This window comes from Daucus carota, chromosome 5 (genome assembly GCF_001625215.2).
Source record: "Daucus carota subsp. sativus chromosome 5, DH1 v3.0, whole genome shotgun sequence".
NCBI classification, from domain to species: domain Eukaryota; kingdom Viridiplantae; phylum Streptophyta; class Magnoliopsida; order Apiales; family Apiaceae; genus Daucus; species Daucus carota.
This window is the reverse complement of record NC_030385.2, coordinates 10,534,851-10,554,406: the sequence shown is the minus strand read 5'-3', so window position 1 is coordinate 10,554,406 and position 19,556 is coordinate 10,534,851. Positions and strand designations below refer to the sequence as shown.

The 19,556-nt window shown below is 34.0% G+C and overlaps 2 protein-coding genes across 5 annotated transcripts; both read right to left on the bottom strand.

The window, feature by feature from the left end:
- Positions 1 to 153: 153 nt before the first annotated feature.
- On the bottom strand, positions 154 to 2,970 carry LOC108220003 (squamosa promoter-binding-like protein 14). 2 transcript variants are annotated; one of them, XM_017393632.2, is made up of 3 exons: positions 2,459 to 2,970; positions 1,141 to 1,280; positions 154 to 891 (listed from the first exon to the last, which is right to left on the bottom strand). In XM_017393632.2, the coding sequence occupies exons 1-3, from the start codon at positions 2,827 to 2,829 to the stop codon at positions 281 to 283; spliced, it is 1,122 nt and encodes a 373-aa protein (XP_017249121.1). In that variant the 5' UTR covers positions 2,830 to 2,970; the 3' UTR covers positions 154 to 280. The 2 variants fall into 2 exon arrangements, with proteins under 2 accessions (XP_017249121.1, XP_017249122.1); XM_017393633.2 differs by having other exon boundaries at positions 1,162 to 1,280.
- Positions 2,971 to 5,195: 2,225 nt separating this feature from the next.
- LOC108220298 (transcription termination factor MTEF18, mitochondrial) lies at positions 5,196 to 10,829 on the bottom strand. 3 transcript variants are annotated; one of them, XM_017394032.2, is made up of 3 exons: positions 8,639 to 10,829; positions 6,975 to 7,294; positions 5,196 to 5,737 (listed from the first exon to the last, which is right to left on the bottom strand). In XM_017394032.2, the coding sequence occupies exon 1, from the start codon at positions 10,520 to 10,522 to the stop codon at positions 8,801 to 8,803; it is 1,722 nt and encodes a 573-aa protein (XP_017249521.1). In that variant the 5' UTR covers positions 10,523 to 10,829; the 3' UTR covers positions 5,196 to 5,737; positions 6,975 to 7,294; positions 8,639 to 8,800. The 3 variants fall into 3 exon arrangements, with proteins under 3 accessions (XP_017249521.1, XP_063950662.1, XP_063950663.1); XM_064094592.1 differs by having other exon boundaries at positions 6,975 to 10,829; XM_064094593.1 differs by having other exon boundaries at positions 5,196 to 5,656; positions 6,975 to 10,829.
- Between the last annotated feature and the right edge of the window lie 8,727 nt (positions 10,830 to 19,556).

Below are 19,556 nucleotides of genomic sequence, written 5' to 3'. Positions count from 1 at the left end.
TCCGAGGTCGATACTTGGCTGGTTAGTCCTAAAATGCCGGAAATTTATCAACCAAACTACCCTGAGTCCCTGAGTCCTGACCATCAGGTATTATGTAACAGGCACACAATAGAACAAGGTGATTCCCTTTTTATAGGTCCAAGTTCCACTAGGTAAAGCAAAAGATAGAGCAAGTTAAGTAGTTAACAGATCCGATAGATAGTAGTTTGCAGTCATAACTTACTAGTACATAAATAGAGCAAAAGGCGATATAGTTTTGGGTAAACAGGCATCCGAAGACTCAAGTTGACCAATGCATATTGTGTGCGGAAGAGTAGTAAGCCCTCGATGGCTCCAGACTTGTGGATGGTCTTCCACTCTGCTGGTTCACTTGCAGCTCCCCAGCATAGACCCTGTTCCCAGGCTGTGTAAGTTGACCAAGACTAGAATCAGAAAGCATGTGAAGGGTGCTGGTTCCACTTTCATTGCCCTTGTAATCCCAAGAGCCACTGGGGAGATGACTGATGTTAGTCCCATGAACTGCTGTGGGTGAACCCATGTGGCAGTTATCGGTATCCAGTTCATAGTTTGACCCAAGATTTGAGGATTGGCCTTTTAAATTGCAGGGTTGCCTTGACAGAAGAGAGAGAGCACAGCTGGAGTCGGATGCTCCAGTGAAAAATCCTCCAGAAGAAAGATTAGTACCATGAGAGGGGTTGTTATTTGTTGAACCTTGAATCTCAGGCTGAGGACTTTCTGAGTTGCTTTGCCATGGTAGAAACCTTCCAAACTCATGGTTTTGATTTCCTGCCACCTGCTCAAATGCTCTTGTAGGTGTCCACTGATCTCTCCAGGTTGCCCTTGGATAACTTGTGAAGTCCATCACAAAGCTTCCAGTTCCACTGCTGTTTTCTGTCATAGCAAGCATGAAAATTATGAGCATATATTACCACAACTCTTCATTTGGTCTTTAGTACCCGTGTTGGACACTCGGACACGGTTATGGACACTCAGACACTTGTTTTAGGCAAATAACATTTATGTTTTTCAATGTAGTGCCAAGTCCGACACAGGGACACATGTCAATTTTGGACACTTCCTGCCCGAGTCCACTAACAAAGTATATTAAAATAACAATCAACAAAAAAGAAAGAACCAAACCGTATAAGGTTGATGAGAGACCTCCATAGCGTGTGGACAGTAATGATCCAGGAGGAGGCTTCCTACGACGCTCATTGTGGCCAGCTAGACGCCTACGGCAGCTTCGTTTTCCTTGATCAAATTCAGGCAGATTATGAAACCTGAAAACACATCATTCAAGAAGCCATTAACTACACAGAAGGGAGGGCAATACACTTGGTCATTACTCATTATCATATAAGTTCAAGAAGCATCACAAGAACATAGTCAAGCTTGTTCTTAATTGTATAAGAGGCATCCATCTTAAACAGACAGACAGTCTTGTTACGTATAAGGTAGCTGAATTAGCAAGGCAGCAAATGGAACGTGTACAACAGAAGTATTAACCTATATAATATATAATAGAGTTTATATGGCATCCTAAAATATTAATCTAATCATACAGTTCATATGTAGATACAGCTGTTTAGACCAAAACCTGACCAGGAATCGGGATTCAGATGTACAGAGATCACAAGGTCTCTTTCCTCCATTCCAGCCAGGCAGCCAACCAGCTAGTTGTATAATAATTCAATGCAGTGATGACTCGGAATTTTTGTACAACAATTCAATGCACCACTAATAAGGATGTCTAGCTTTGCAGATTGCAACAAGACAAGAATACTCACTTAGCAAAGAAAGTACAGGAATACTCTATAATGAGCCTTCACTTACAAATTACTTGATGGTTACTACTCCATTATGAGCATTTAGTTTCACAGTGATATGATTTATGGATGCATTGATTCAAGCATCGTAGGCTGCATATGTAACCCACTCCCACAATTGTTATTATTATTCACACCAAAAAATCCTCTAATTTCAGTAATAAAGTTATTCCACAAAAGAGGCAAGTTCAACATTTCTGCCCTTCAGTTCTTGCAACCATAGTATCAGACTAGCAAATTCTCTTAGTTCTCTATGCCTTAAAAGTCGAAAGAGTGACATTTTCAGCAAAAAAACACAAAGTTTAGAGATACTAACATGCATGCCCACTTAAATGACATGGAAACAAATGGTGAAAATATGTACAAAGAGTATACTCGAGGGCCTAATAGCAAATGTAACAGTTATTGAGTACTAGTTTACATTAATGTCAAAAAGGAATACCAGCAAATACCTTCACCAAGTCTTTTACAAGAGTATCAAGTATTAAGGCAATCAATTGTAATAGAAATAGTTGAACCCTAACAACCTAGAAATGAGGCTACTAAAAAAGAAACAAGAAACATACACAATTAAAGAAACAAGAGGGTGAAAAAATGCAGGAGCAGTCAAAAAAAGGGCAAGACAAACTGACCTGCTACACTGCTGGCAAAATCTTTGCTCATTACCTGAAACAACCACCTTACTTGACTTTGAGTGCATAACACAAACTTTATGCCTGGCATAATACCCTTTAGCATCACTCAGATCTACTTTACACCCTTCCACTTGACACCTAGGGGGCTGCTGGCCACCAGCAGCAGCAAACCTACCTTTCTTAGCTGGAGAAGCTGGTGCCACATCTCCAGCTGATGAACAAGACACACTCCCACTCCCCCCAGATTTGTTGGAATTGTTCCCACCACCACCACCAGCACCACCCACATCCTCAAAGTAGATTTTCTGACCAAATTTCAAGCCATTAAGAGAATCAGATGAAGTAGAAGAAGAAGAGTAGGAACCCATCTCAAATCAAGATTGTGGTGGATTCTCTAGTGTTCATTCATTACCTCTCAACCTCAAATATCAAACACCTTTTAGGTCATATCATAATAATAGAGATGGCAAAGTAGTAATAGTATCCCAGTTCATTTCTTACACATTCAACTGACACCAACTTTAACACATTTATACTACATCAAACACAATCCCTGATAAAGATACATTAAATATTTATGTAACACATTTTATTAACTAGTTCCCATTGGATTTTTTGTGAGTTAAGTTGTCTGGGGTAAAAAGAGGAAACAGTAAAAGCAGACAAGTGACAGTGGGCCATGATTACAGCTAAGTGAGAAGAAAAGTAGCTAGCTAGCTATTACAACACAACAGTACACTAGTCTAGGTAAACAGGGCTAGTAAATAATAGAGGAAGAGGATGTCATGGTACTTTAGGTGTGGGGGCTCCTGTAAGTTAGCTTCATCAAACTGACACAACTCACTTGCCTTTACCAGATTCTTTCATCTTTCTCTCTCTTTGGGTTTATGTTTGTTCCTTCATCTTTGTCTCCCTCTTGCTCTCAACTCACTAATATTGGCTTCTTCTTTTTCATGATAACTACGTTTAGGTGCTAAACAAACCAAACAACTTTCACAGTCCTGCGAAGTACGCCCTCCGTCCCAAAAAGAGTGAGCTGGTTTGACTTTCACGGAGATTAAGAAAAATGTAGTAAGTTTAGTTGAAAAGTAGGTAAAGTGGTGGGACCTACCAATATTTAATAATAGATTTGAGATAGTGGAGGGAGATAGTGGGTGTAATAGTGTTTATATTATTATAGAATGAAGATAGGGGAAGAAAGTAGTGGATGTAATAGTGAAAAGTAGTGTTCAAAAATAGTAAGTATGGTAGGTTCATTCTTTTTGGGACGTCCCAGAAAGGAATAAGGGTCACATAAAATGGGACGGAGGGAGTACCATTCATCCGATGGAGTGGAATACATGTGATGCTTCATTAATTTTTACCTACAAATATAAGTAGGTTAGGTAGGGTAGCAGTCAGACAACATACAAGAGTTTCGTAGTAGTCAGTACTACCTCGGTCCATTTAATTTGTATACATTTTTCGTTTTAGGATTTTCCATTCAATCCTATTTATTTCAAAAATTTTCTAAAATATTAAATTTTTATAATACTCCTTCCGTTTCAAATTATATATCCACTTTCAAAAAATCACATAGTTTAAGAAAACTGGATGTTGAGAAAAAAAAGGTGTCTTAGCCTCTTAAGTCATTAATTGAACCTATGTGTGGTATATGGTTGGTCTTAGAAATATAAATTTGAAATATGTGAAGGAGAGTTGATTTTAAAAATATAAACTTACATTAAAAGTTAAAGTGCATAGATATTTTGAAACAAATTTTTTTTTCTAAAGTGGACATGTATTTTGAAACGGAGGGAGTATAAAAATCCCACCCACCCACTAACTTCATCTACTTTTTCAAATCTATCATTTAAATATTAATGGGTCCCACCACTTTACCTACTTTTCTTTCTTTTTCTCATTACTTTACATTACTTTATACACTTTTCTTAATCTCCGTGCCCGATACAAATGTATATATTTCAAAGGGACAGAAGGAGTACACTGTTATGAAAATATATACTCCGTCTGTCCAGGATGTTTACGTTCACTATTTGCACACATTTTGAGGCTCCTATAAAATATAGTTCCATAATTTTTTTCTAAAATTTTATTTTTTTGAATAAAAGTTTAATTATCAAACTTTTATTCGGAGCAAAAAAGTTTTAAAAACATATTATAGAACTATACTTTAAATGAGCGTTGAAAAACGTGCCAAAAAGTACAATTTTTTGTATTTTTCAAGATTTATACATATTTTTGTCAACCAAAAAAACATGTTTACAAAAAATAAATATTTTTTTGTAGTATTCTCAAAGCTTAAATCATGATTAGTTTTTTTTTGTAATTTGTTCAATAGTATATTCATGTGCTTTTTTTTTTCCCTTCCAAAAATGAGTTCTTTAATTGTTATTCTTTTTTTGTTTTGTCTAATATGGCTTATGGCTTATAGCCGAGTTGAGCCAGAGTCAAATCCAGGATCTGGACGAACGGGGATAAATCCTTGACCACCAGGCTATCCAATCGTGCTCAAATTTTAATTTTTTTTTTATATAACTGTTCATTTTAACACATACAACTCATAATTATCATAAAAAAATATTGAAGGGGTTGAAGAGGGGACACGGGGTTGAAATCAAAAATTGAGTTAAGGTAGTATGAGGTTGAAGTATCATTTATTAATGAGTTTGGTTGAGTGTTGGAATGAATATGGTTAAAATATTTATGAGTTATTAATTGTAATTGATTTAAATTATTATTAAATTAATACTTTTAAAAATTTTGAGTTATTAATTTTATTTTGAGCTAATAATTTACATGGAATGATATAAATAGAGATGAAAAAGAATAAAAAAATTGATTCATGAAACCCATGTTACATATCCACATCTCTCTCTCCTTAGCATACCTGGTGGGTTAAGAAATGTGTATCATATAAGAAAATTTTCACCCAAACACCAAGTATTGATTTTGAATAAACCTGAATCAAACTACCTCTAACTGAATCCATTTCTCTTGTCTCAAGAGAAAAACAAGAATGACATTGTTATCATACTTAAGAAAACCTTTACTAAAAACTAGAAAACCACCCATCTTCATCTCTTCAAATCAGAAAGAAATCCGCTTCGGCCAACTCTAATCCTTCCTCTTCCAAGTTAGATTCGAGTCATCTTAAAAACGTGGTAGTGATAGCTCACGTTGATCACGGGAAGACTGCATTGATAAATCGATTGTTGTAATAGTGTGTAGCGGATATTCCTCGTGAACGAGCAATTGTTCTCGTTTAAATGGGTGCTGAAAATTACCATCTCCTCTAAGTTAGATCTTGTGAAACTTGAATCCAATAACACAAATTCAACTAGACCCTCCTTAACCCGGTAAACTAATCAGGCAAGTGCGTGTTCTCTACCGCACGACTATGATATTATTTAATGGTGTGCTATATCATGTTTTATATCTATATATTATAGAACAAAAACTAAAAAGCACTGAAACTATAATTGAAGGCACACCAAAAACTGAAATAGTCAGGTACTTAGTGTAAAGTTAGACTGAAATATAAAATTTGTATATAAAAGAGTACTTGGAGAATAAATTAAATTTGGAACAAGATATAACCAAGACACATTATTAGTTTAGCATTAAAAATCCCTTTTTAATGCTAAATTATAGCAATATCTCCGTATATTTCGGCACAGTCATTGCACTTGCTCTTAGAATAGTTGTATAAGAATATGTATACACAAAAATATGCATATATGTATATGTTCATATGTGCGTGTAGAGAGAGGGGGCTACTGAGTACTGATGAGAGATAGACGACCTGGACCTAATATATCGATAGTGTACTTGTTCTGTCATTTAAAATCGGATAGGCTCCGGAGAGAATTTCAAATTCATACTCCCTCCGTCTCAATTTATACAGGTCCTTTTTGGAATAAACACGCATATTAAGAAAATAGTTGGTTGGATATAATTTTATCTCATGTATCATTAATTAGTACATTGATAAGGGAGAATAGAATTGAGTTTCAAAAAAATCACAATAAATATAGAGATTTAGCGCATTGAGAAATGAGAATAATGTTGAGTTTCAAAAAATTCACAATTAATATAGAGATAAATTTGTATTGAAAGAAGAGAAGGACAAATATTTTGGAATAATTTTTTTTCTCCAAAAGAGACCTATAAATTGAGACAGGAGGAGTATATATATAGATTATAGGCTATTAATTAAATATTTGGATTTGGGCCAATCTCATTTCCAGAGTCTATTAACAACCACCTGATTTGAACAAACCCATTATTTCATGTGAAATGATGGTTCCTAAACATGCCAGAGAGACATTCATAGCAACAAGATTATCAACTTCAAGCATGGTCATGGAGGATAAGAAACAAACAATCATAAATTTTACTGTATTTATCAGGTTCGTGGAGTTGCAATGTCACAAGACCTTTTCCTAGTCATGCAGAACTTCACAAAATCACAGGAAAAAAGCTTGATTCTTATGCCTCAAACAATACTTACTTGGTCGGAGGTAATATCTGACTTTGAGATAGCAAGTGCAGGAGCAAGCATATGCAAAGCAAGAGACCGCAAAGCAAATATAATGCCCTGTATCAAGATTCTACAAATCTTTGGGTTGATTTTCCTCCACAAAGGCTCTAGATCAATGTCTAGAATAGCAATTGTTTCGATGATCATGGGTGGAGGTGGGATGATTATCTCCCTCCATGTCCACTTGATTCGTAGAGTATTCAAGTTAGTATCCAAATCAATACACTCTGGCGTTATCTACTTGACAGGATTTGTTTCTTGAGGAACAAATATTAATTCGTCCAGGGAATCTGCAAAGAACTTACTAAAATCATTACCATTAACCTGCTTAACAATCAGCTTATAAGTTTCTTAGTTAGATGCAGTAGCCAAAGGATCAAGTCATAGGTTACCATCAATAGCAGATATATATAGGTGGCTGGATCCATGACAAACGGAATAACATGTAAAATAAAGAAATCAATATAAGGGGTTCTATCATTGTCAGGTAAGTTGGCATCGGGGCAAGTAGTAAGCAGTAAAGGAGTGCCCTAATTATCAACTATACAGGGGGGATGGCAGTTTATAAAACAATCTGGCAATTTGTCAAGGTGAACCCATCATCGTTAATTTAAAAGGTTTTAGTTTGGCTAGATCAACATCTGGTCAAAGGTTTCCCAACAACACTTAGCGATAAGATGAGCCATTTGAGGTCCAATAAGTGAGTGAAATGACATTTTTTTATCCAAAAATGGACAACTTTAGTAGCATTGCTAGTGAGATGAGTTTCTTTATTAGCATCAGTTGTTTGCAATTCCTAAGGAATTTCTTCACAAAAAATGGAGGAACTTCTTCCACGAAGAATAGAATACAGCTATCTTTAAAATCTAACAGTGATTAGACAAAACAAGTGTCATCCATGTGAGTGTTCATGTAAGGAAGAGCATAGCTTAGGCTATTACCAGCAATTACAAGTTTCCAAGTTGGCTGAGTTTTTTTTGGTGCACCTGGGGCTCATAAATTCTATTTTGTTATCTCTAGGTATCCCAATATAAAAAAATATAGAGAAAAACCTAGACTTCGACGTCAAATAACATAATTAGGAACCAGAAGTAATGATCAATATTAACATAAACAAGTAAATGAAAGAATTAAGTCCTCAAACCGTCATTACCAACAATCTTTAGGATAATCTAACTGCATAACAAATAAGTAATCACATATAATATTAAAGAATAAAGATAATAACCTCAACTTTAATAGTTAATTCGATATGTTTCAGATCATATAAAATTATAGTTAAAGGGTATAAAATGACTGCTGTGTTTTCAGATACAATCTTGAATAAACATTTTTTGGATCTTTCTTTTTCCTTATATATCAACAGCAATTGTACATAAATAATAACAAGTGCTAATTAAACCCGAGCTAGATATGTGTTTCATTACTAATATTTTAGGAAGGCCTAAAATGGAACCAAAGAGAAGAAGTGAGTTAGTGGAGATGGTCAAGGGAAACCAAACTTCAATAAATCGACTCATACAAGCTTCCGTGTTTCAAAATAATCCTTTTCGAGTTATTGGATCTTGTTGAAACTTTACATAATTATATTGGGGCTGGTAAATAAAATTCATGATAAATCAAAAATGGAATACCTGTCCTTATTCAAATTCTCTGCTCAAGGCTCAAGCTCTGTGTGTTAAAATCTAGTGAACAAAAAGCTCTGACACTCGACAGATGTTAAATTGCATGAGAGCTCCCTGCTACGGAGTTGCAGGAGAACATATAACCATACCTAAATAATAACAGTAAGACTCTCAATCAGAATATATTTCTCTCTTCAACTTATCCCAAATTTCAAGACCTCTAGGATGATGATCTACATACTGCTTTATAAATGCCAAATCCGAGCATGCAATGATGGTACTTAAAGCTAGATTGGGTTCTGCAGTTCCTTCTGCAACTAGCCAATTATACATTGAATATCTAAGATTGACTCGTTGTATTGTGTATGATATATAGGCTGGAAATACTACTAAAGAAGACACTGGATAACCTAAACCATTTACAAGAAAATCAATCTTCGTCTCAAGCATGTCCGTAGACATATTAAGGATTTGAGGCGCTTGTTTAAGCATTTCTAATAGATCCTTGCGATCCAAACCAGCATTGACCAAATAATTAAATCTATCCTGAAGTTCTCCTGCTTTGCCTCGAAAAACCTTTAAAGCTTTTTTCATTTCAGGCGAGTTCTCAACATATCCTAGGTCCAGCAAGAACTTAATCCTCTGTTTTTGTGGACTCTCTTTCTTTAGTTTCAATGGCTTCACTCTTGATCCCATAACCCAATTCTTTAGAACTTGTGGGTCTTTGGTGATGATTTCACGAAGTCGAGCTTTACCAACATTCATGCAAACTAACAAGCTGTTAAGCTTTTTTAAATTACATGAACCAAGCAATTCAGGGTGTGTGCGCACTATTCTCCCAATCTCCTGACCATTTAATTCGACCTCAACAAGGAAATGATAGGATTGTCTCATATTTTGTGCAAATAAGCCAACTTCGCTTTGTGGGAAGTGCAGAAACATATCAATTATCTGATTAGAAGTGACTCCAAATTTTAGTAAGAAACCAATCAGTGAACTGGCTGTTCTTCCAGAACACTCAAAAAGAAGTCCTGGAGTCTGGCACAAAATTTTTGGGAATAGCAACTTACTGCAACCCATTTTGAGTAACAAGAACAAAATCTCATACACATGTCTCCAATTGAAAGTCTCCCCCTTCAACAAATGTTCCTTAATCCAACCACACTCAATGCCCAGAGTTTTCAACTTTTCTACTGCTATCAAGAAATCCCTAAAAATATTTTCCAACAGAAGATACGGGTTTAAAACAACAATGTCACTGACGATAGACTTATCAAACCCCAATTCTTCAAAAGATTTTAGCTTTGATTGCAAAATCTCGCAATCATGCTGAAAAACCTCCGTAGCTTCCTTATAAATCCTCCCTATCTTATTCCGGGCAATACCATAATTACACAACACATAGTAATTCTCTAGCAACAACTTATCATCATTTAGGAAAAACACATTGCGCGGCAGAAACGAAGAGTACTCTTTAGGACTCAAACCAATACTCTCAAAAAAGGGTTCAAACTCATTTATCGGATGGTACCTCAAAAATCGAGTCATCGATTTTCCAATATTTTCTTCGTCACTAAATTTCTTCAAAATATTTTCAAGAAACTGCGGTGAATTCTTACTCATATTTTCAGCATCCATAAACTGTATACTCCTAGTGGAGTGCAAATATTCTAACAAAGCAGTCTGCGCCTCTTTTCTACAAGCCTTACTACAAATTAATGTACCATCCTCATTTCTGTTGCCTCTTTTCTTACCATAATATCTAGGGTTTTGAACAATCTGCCAGGACCCAGATAGCCGAAAAGCAATCTTTGACGATTCAAAGTTGTTAGACAATTTAAAGCAAACCCATTCAAGATTAGACCTTAATATATGTTTCTTCAAATGTAACATAGCTAATGGGATTAAGTATGAAGTTTTTTACTAAAAACATACAAAAGGGTCAGCTTTGAAGCTTCATAGTTATCTAAGTTTAGATTTTTACCTTGTATGAGGCTCATTTTCTTGACAATTGTTGAGGGCCGCCATGAGAAGGGTTCTAGTGACGATTGTATAAATGGGGTTTACTCAACGATGATTTAGGCATGGATTGCAGATGGAGCTGAAGAGGGTTTAAGAATCAAGGGGTGTATTATACTATTATCCAAAGTTTTAATCAATTATACTCCGATTATTATGAATTATGAATTTTAATCAATTATATCCGATTTAAATGGATTTATGAATTCTAAGAGCATCTCAAGGGCTCCTAGTTGGCTCCTAAGAGCAACTCCAGCAGTTTCCCTATTTCATGTCCTAAGTCCAATTATAAGGAATGTGACATAAATTAGTGCTCCAGCAGTGTCTCAAGGTGCCTTAAATCACTAGGATCCTCCTTCCATGCCTTATTACAGTTAAACCTCTTTAAAGTAATACCTCTCGGACCGGAAAAAAAATATTACTTTATCGAATTTATTATTTTATCGATATAATAATATTTTATTACTTTATCGATAAAGTAATATTTTATTATTTTACTGAATTTCTATATGTTTACAAATTATAATTTATTATTTTTAAAAACAAGAATCAGTTACATGCAATGTATTTGATTTAAAATTACTTTTATAATGATTAATAATATGTGAAAACTAAATTCATGCATACACTAGACGATAGCACATCCCAAGCGTGTCATCAAACGAAGCACTTCAAGCAATCAACACTTTAAACAATTACTTGTTACAACATGAGCAAAACATACCGGGAGTTGTTTATGCTTTAGATAAAATCAAGGATGAGGTTAATTTTGGGCTTGGTGGAAAGAATAAACAAGCTACTATAGATTCATATTTTAAAAAACTGAATTTTATAATTCATATACATTATGTGTATATATTCTATTCATGAATTATTATTTTACATATTACCTGGGCTTTTAATAAATTTCTAAATTTTTATTATCTTATGCTTTTAGCGAAAATATTACTTCACAACACCGGCCCAAGTTGGGACCGACAAAATTTATTATATAAGCGAGGTTATTACTTTATCGGATATTACTTAATCGAGGTTTAACTGTAATAAGGCACCACTAGTCATGCCTTATTTGATTTCTTTAATAAAAAAAATCATTTCTCTCTCTTATTGTAACTTATTTTCTCTCTCTTCCTTACATCTTTTATCAATCTCTTTCCAAATTTATTATAATAATAATAATAAGGAATGAATTATAAGGATCATTGTTGGAGTTGAAATACAAAATCTTGTCCTAAATCACTAGGATTCAATATTTTATGATATTTATAAGGAAGATACTAAGACACTGCTGGAGATGCTCTAAATATATTATAAACAATATGGATCTTAGCAATTTAGTACAAATTTAAGAGTGTCAAACTCCAACAATACTCTCTATATCTCTTCTCTATTCCATATTTTATTCATATTGGGCTCCACTATAAAACAAAAAGAGAGAGAAAGGTGGAGGTGAATTGGAGTGTAGGAATTTTTTATTGTGCAAAATTAAGTTAAGAGCTATGTGGTGGCTCTTAACTTTGAGGCGAGAGAAATAAGAGGCTCTTAGTGATTTGAGGAGCCACTAAGAGTCTCTTGGAGCAACTTTTTTTCTCATTCTCCACAAATCTCAAGTTAAGAGATTAAATAAAGAGCCTCTTGGAGATGCTCTAATGAATTATATTCGACTTTTGATTTTAAATGGATTTTACATAAAAAGTTGTACAATTCATACAGAATCTTCACGATTTAAATATAACTAGCATTGTAACCCGTGCGAGGCATGTCCTGTGCTTATATGCGTGATGATTTTTATTGTTCAGACATTGGAGCTCTTATGGACGTGTTTCCTCTTTAACCTAATGCATTATTAAGAACTAATTTATGTATTTTTCGTAATTATCATTCCAAATTAAAACATAATATCACCATTGTGTGCCTTGTGGAGAAGCTTTGGCTCCAGTTGTGTCCAAACTTACTTTGTTTTATTGAATTTTTTTAGCGTAGTTCCATTCCGACTATTTGTTACTGTTCGAAGATACAAATATAATAATTTCAAACACGTAAGCTGAACAACTAATAATATCATAATTATTTTATGCATATCACTGCCAACCAAATTATTTTAACCAATAATTTTGATCCCACTTCAAATATACCCCCGCTTTTTAACTGATGGTCTGAACTTGCGCATGGGACATTATTCCTACTGTTAAAAAGATGCATCATAAATTTCATACTGATATTCTTATATCATTGGAGTATCACCTTGATATACAAGTGGTTGTGACATATCATCATAATACTCCTCCTACAGTGGAGTATCTTGTGGTATTTAAGGCACTTCTTACTCAATATTCATATTTTGGTCAAATATGACTGAAAATTGGCTATTTTCACAAATATTTATCCATGAATTTAATTTTTCATATAAATATATATGTTACTCCACTCCCAATAGGGTATCACACTGATACTCCTCTACCCGTGGAGTATTACCATGATACGATACTTCACTGGTTGTGACATATCATCATATGAATTCTCTTACAGCCAGATATTTTATAGATATATTATCATCTTGCCTACAAGAAACCTTATTTGTAAAAGATATGATTGGCTGTATAAATGAAAAAATAATCTGATTTGATTACTTCAAGCATCTAATTTGATAATTTCAAACACGTAAGCTGAACAACCAATAATATCATAATTATCTTGTGCACATTACTGCCAACCAAACTACTTTAATCAATAATTGTGATTCCACTTCAAATATACCCCCCTATTTTTAACTAACGGTCTGAACTTACGCTTGGGACATTAGTCCTCCTGTCGAAAAGACATATCATAAAGTATCACATTGATATTCTTCTATAATTGGAGTATCACCTTGATATACAACTGGTTGTGACGTATCATCCTGATACTCCTCCAACAATGGAGTATTTTGTGGGTATTTAAGGCCCCTTCTTACTTAATATTCAGATTTTGGTCAAATATTGCTGAAAATTGGCTATTTTCGCAAATATTTATCCAAGAATCTAATTAATCTTGTGTGTGTGTGTGTGTGTGTGTGTGTGTTACTCCACTCCCAATGTATATCACATTGATACTCCTCTACCCGTGGAGTATCACCATGATACGATGCTCCACTAATTGTGACGTATCATCATGTGAATCCTCTTGTATCCAAATATTTTATGGATATTTATGACCCTTTATACCGACTATTCATACTTTAGTTTGTTGAGGCAAGAGCTGGTATGATGGGTATTTAGGGCCCTTTCTTATTAAATTTTCATATTTTGGTCAAATGTTGTTGAAAATTGGTTATTTTTTATGCAACCTACGTGTCACTATGATATTACTCTACTAGCGGAGTATCATATTGATATTCAATTGGTTATGGCGTATCATCATGAAACACCTCTAGATATGAAGTATCTTGTCAGTATATAGGTCTCTTCTTATTAAATATTCATATTTTAGTCATATAATGTGTTTTTAAACATTATTAAAAATATATATTTTGGCTGTAAATTAATTATTCAGTTGTAAATGTTTGATGATATAATTAATTAAATAGCCATTAATAATCGACATGTTATTTAGAAATCCGGGTCATGTTCCGCTTAGGACCCTAAGAGCAAGTCCAAGAGATACCCTATATCATGTCCTAAGTTATAATTTAGGGCATTTGATAAAAAAAGTTGATCCAACAATGTCCTAGTGATGCCTTATATCACTAGGACAACCTCCTAAGCCCCATTTTTGAGGCACATCTCTCCTTTTTAATAAAAAGAGAGTATAAAGTAGAGAGGTAGTGGGTGTAAGAGCATCTCTAGTAGGCTCTTAAATAGGCTCTTAACTTATGATATAAGGAGGATGCTCAAAAAATTGAGCTCCAAGAGGCTCTTAGTGGCTCTTAAAAAGCTTAAGAGCCTCTTCTTTCTCCTCTATTTTAAAAGCCATGTAGTGACTCCTAACTTGTTTTTAATAATAAATTTCATTCCACCCACTACATGAATTTGAATCTTTGACATAGTGGGTTTAGATATGAATAAAATATACAATAGTGGGAGGATATATAGAGCATTGTTGGAGTTGCCACTCTTAAAATTACACTATATTACTAAGAGTCATATTTTTTATATTATATTTAGGAGTCTACTAGGAAACTATTGGAGATGCTCTAATAGTGAAAAGTAGTGTTAAAAAATACTAAGTATTATAGGTTCATTCTTTTTGGGACGTCCCAAAAAGGAATAAGGGTCATATAAAATGGGACGGAGGGAGTATTTTATTATAAATTCTCATGAACACTATCTTCTCTCTCTACTTTTACATTATGCTTTAATGATGAAAAAGAATCTTTAATAATAAAATAGTAAACATATTGTGGGAACAAAGCACATTGTTGGAGTTCAAGTTAGTAAATTATGTCCTAAATTACTAGGACGTGATATTTTATATTATATTTAGGGCTTGACCTAGGACACTCTTGAACTTGCTCTTAGCCAAAGAACCCTTGGAACACTTAGTCTTATTTCTAGTATTATTAAGGTTCTGCAGCAAAACTACATATGCAAAAATGTCGTGTTTATGTATTATATTTTAAAATTATATTTGAACACACAACGATGCAAAAAAACATATATTTAGATTTAGATTCTGAAAATTTATTTAAAATTTAGGGTTCTGGAACAGAACTTTAATGGTTCTAAGGTTCTATTGGTTCATTGTTGAGCGCGACCCTAATATATAACTCTCTCCGTTTTTTTATTATCCGACGCTTTGACTTTTGACACACACTTTTAAGTCCTTTGACCAGGTGATTAAAAATATTATTTTAATTTTTTTTTGAATAAAAATATATAATCAAAATTTTAATTCTAAAAAAAAAATAAGTCACAAACAATATTTTTAACTACCCGGTCAAAATAGTTAGAAATATGTGTCGAAAGTCAAATCGTCAAATAATAAAAAAACAGAGGGAGTAGATATAATTATATATATTAATCATAAACTATTAATTATATGTATTAATAAAGCAAGTTAACATATTAATTCATACTATCTAATTAACCACTTAATGTTTTAAATATGATCATGCATATTAATTACAATCATTAAGTGCAAACTATTAAATATTTGTTTCAATGAAATAGAGGGTTAAAGAGTAATTTCATATGATGATTAAAATGTTGATGTTGGGCTATTATAGATCGGTCTTTCTAATGTGTGCCCAAGGGCACACAATAAGCACCAACTCTCATGAAAATGGCTTCATTTGATTGGTGGAATTGGTGTAAATGCAGGGGGGCCATCAACATTTATTATCCATCCACCAATCAAAAACTAGTATTCTTATGGGAGTTAGTGACTATTGTGTGCCCATGGGCACACCATAGAAAATTCGATTATAGATATATAATAGATAGATAGACAGACAATCTAAAATTTCACAAAATCAATAATTTTATGAAGTCCAAAAAGTCTATTAATTTAACCGATTTTAAATAATTTCAGTTGAATTCCATCAAATTTTAATCATAATATAAACCATGATTGAATATCACCAGGTTTTGTATTATAATTTAAAAAGTCCCAAGATTCTGATACATTTCTTAAAATTCAAGTTGCATACACCCGAATTTCATAACTGAAAAAGATCATTTCAAATTCTAATTAAATACACCCACAAAGATGTTTAATTTTTTATTGAGAACAGATTTATTTATTACTCCTTCCCTCTCTTCCTTTTCCATTCGTTAACAATATTTTTAAATTGATTGTCACGCATTCTAATATGTATATAAAATATAATTTCATAATTTATTTTTGAATTTTATATTTCTGAAAAAAGTTTAAACATTGTATTTTTATTAAAAAGAAATAAAGCTAAAATAATCTATAAAACTATACTACATAAGAGCTTTAATATGCTGTGTCCAAACCTCTCTCCAAATTGTTAACAATCTGATGGTATCCCAGGAGTAGAATCATTTGCTAGCCAAGCCAAATAGAAAAGTCGAATGGAATTGAAAACCGAAAATCAAACCTGCTAATTTAATTTGAGTTGTTCTTAATTTTCTCAAAATTAGGTGTATTTGGCTTGGATTGAAATAAAGAAAAATAAACTCTTACATTTTGATTTTAAAAAATTATCTATAATCCAAACGATTAACCAAATATAAAGAACAATATAAAATATAAGTATCTTATAGACAATAATTTTAACTTTTAATAAATTATAATTAATTAATTTTTTCTAAAAAAATTCTTCTAGTTTTATAATTATTATTTGATTTGATATATTTCATAACAATAAATAATAATTTGTCTTATAAACTATTTTATTCTATCCATCATTTTGATTGGAGTATCACAATCACATTCATGCACAACAGCGCCAACAACGAAAAACCTTCAATTCCTTCAATTCACATCTGACTGGATATACATCATAGTTACGAACAATGAGACATATACACATATGGTGATGAGCTACAATAATAATCAAAGAGCATAAAATATGTAGGTTAATAGATAATTGAGTATGACATAAAATTATTAGGTTAAGATCTTGTTATTGGCAAAATCGTACATTTACTGATAGGCCGGACCGATGATCAACAGACCTTGATTTAACATATCTAAGAGGCCGAATAAGGGAATGAAGAACCCTTCCATGAAGAAAGGGTGTGATCTTTGAAGGGCTCGACTTATATGAAAGACGACCCTTTAAGGGTTCTGTCCTCTCCTCGACCTATATTCATTTACATTTTGAAATTTTCTTTAAATTTGAGGAGTACATATGATCAATGAACTTTAATTTCACATGTCTAAGAGGCCGAATAAGGGAACGAAGAACCTTATCACTAAGAAAGGGTTCGGCCTGTATGAAGGGATACGATCATCTAAGGACTCGGCCTGGATAAAAGGGTGAGACCCTCTAAAGACTCGGTATTCAAAAGTCTCGACCTATATGAAAGAGCGCGACCCTCTAAGAACTCGCCTATATTGAAGGGTGTAACTCTTGAACGGCTCACCCTATATGTAAGGGCGCGGCCCTCTAAAAGCTCAATCCTTGAAGGGCTCATACTATATTGAAGGGCGCAGTCCTTGAAGGGTTCGACCTATATGAAAAGGCGTGACCCTCCAAGTACCTGGCCCCCCTATATGAAAAGGCGCGACCCTCCAAATACCCAGCTCTCGAAACACTCAGCCTATATAAGAGGGTGTGATCCTTTAAAGGCTCGGCCCTTGAAGGCCTCTACCTATATGAAAGCACGACCCTTGAATGGCTCAATCTGTATTAAAAAGCACAACTTGCGATGGACTCGGTCTCTATGCAAGGGCGTAACCATTCAATGGGCGAACCTAGTGTGCATAGTGACATGCAACCTCATCTAGAGTTGTTTATGAAGAGTTAAGCACATAATAGCCTTTTCCATTTGGGAAGGATGTGGTCAATTAGAGATGTATGAAGACCTATGATTCATGTAGAAGGTCTCCCTGAGGTAGAAGGTCTCCCTGAGGTAGCGGAGATGATCATAGCTTCTGGAGCCCATCTGGTTGTTATCTACAACCCTCAATTCTATATTTTGACCGAAATTTCTCCTGCGAGGACTTGAGGTGATCACTATACTTATTTAAGGCTCTCCTTAAATTTTATCAAAGATTAAAGACCTTAAAAGGCAACTTATATTTATTGGTGTTGAATATTTTTTTTCGATAACAAACTCCAATATGGTTATGACTAAATTCCTACTTTATCAATATTAAAATTAGAGTAATTTACACTTTGCATCCCATAAGTTTAAGCGCTTTTTCGATTTGGTCTTAAACAAAATTTCTTATCAATACGCACCCTAATGTTTAAAAAGCGCTTCGATTTGTACCCCTTTAACTATATTCCGTCAAGGTGACTGTTGAAGTGAACGGCTGCAGGGGTAAAACAGTAATTTTGTACAAATTTTTTGAAAAACGTTTTGTCTCTTCTCTCTCCTCCTTTCTTTTCAAATTTCAAACACACATTCTTTCAAAAATCAATAACTGTTCTTGATTTTCTATTGATTCTTTGCAGTTCAAGCAATGTTTGAAGATTAATCTTCATGATTTCGCCGTTTTTGCTTTAAACCCAAAGCTTTTTATCCCATTTTTGGGGATTTGTCTTCCGTTTTGGGGATTTTTCGAACCCCAAAAACGTAGATCTGTTCTTGTTTCTTGGGTTTTTCTTTGTTTTCTTGGTTACCCATTATAGATTATTGCTATACGAACATATTTTAACGATCTCATGGGGTTTTCAACCTTTATCACTACTTTTTGGCATATAAATATCTTGACTCGGTCTCAACTCAATCACCATTCTGAGCTCAGTTTGTGGGTTCTTGATTCTTGGCTCGTGTTGACTTATTCTGGTGGCCAGCTCTGACTGCTATGAGCTTGAGCTGTTCTTGTTCGTTGTGCCTTATTTTCCCCGTTGTGAGTCAACTCGCTGAATTGGATTGCTAGGGTCTGTTGTTGTTCTTCAGTCTTGGGGTAGCTCTTTCCAGCCTAGCTTCATTAGCTTTTGTTGGTGGTGTTATGATTGTTGAAGGTGCTATTTTGACTCAGTTCTTGATCTCCAGCATTGTGCTTGAGCGGTTCTTGTGATTTGCTCTCATGTTGTGTTTCAATCAGTTGTTGGTCTATGTGAGCACCTACTCACTTGAGCTTTTCCTATTGACTTGGAAGGTTGGGTGGTTTTAGGCCGTTCATTGTTGTTGTTTCTCTGTTTTGGGAATAACTTTACATGAAAAATATGATTAGAGCAAAAAATTGTACAAAATTACTATTTTACCCCCGTTGTTATTAACTTTAACAGTCAACCTGACAGAATATGGTCAAAGAGGTTCAAATCAAAGTGTTTTTTAAATATTAGAGT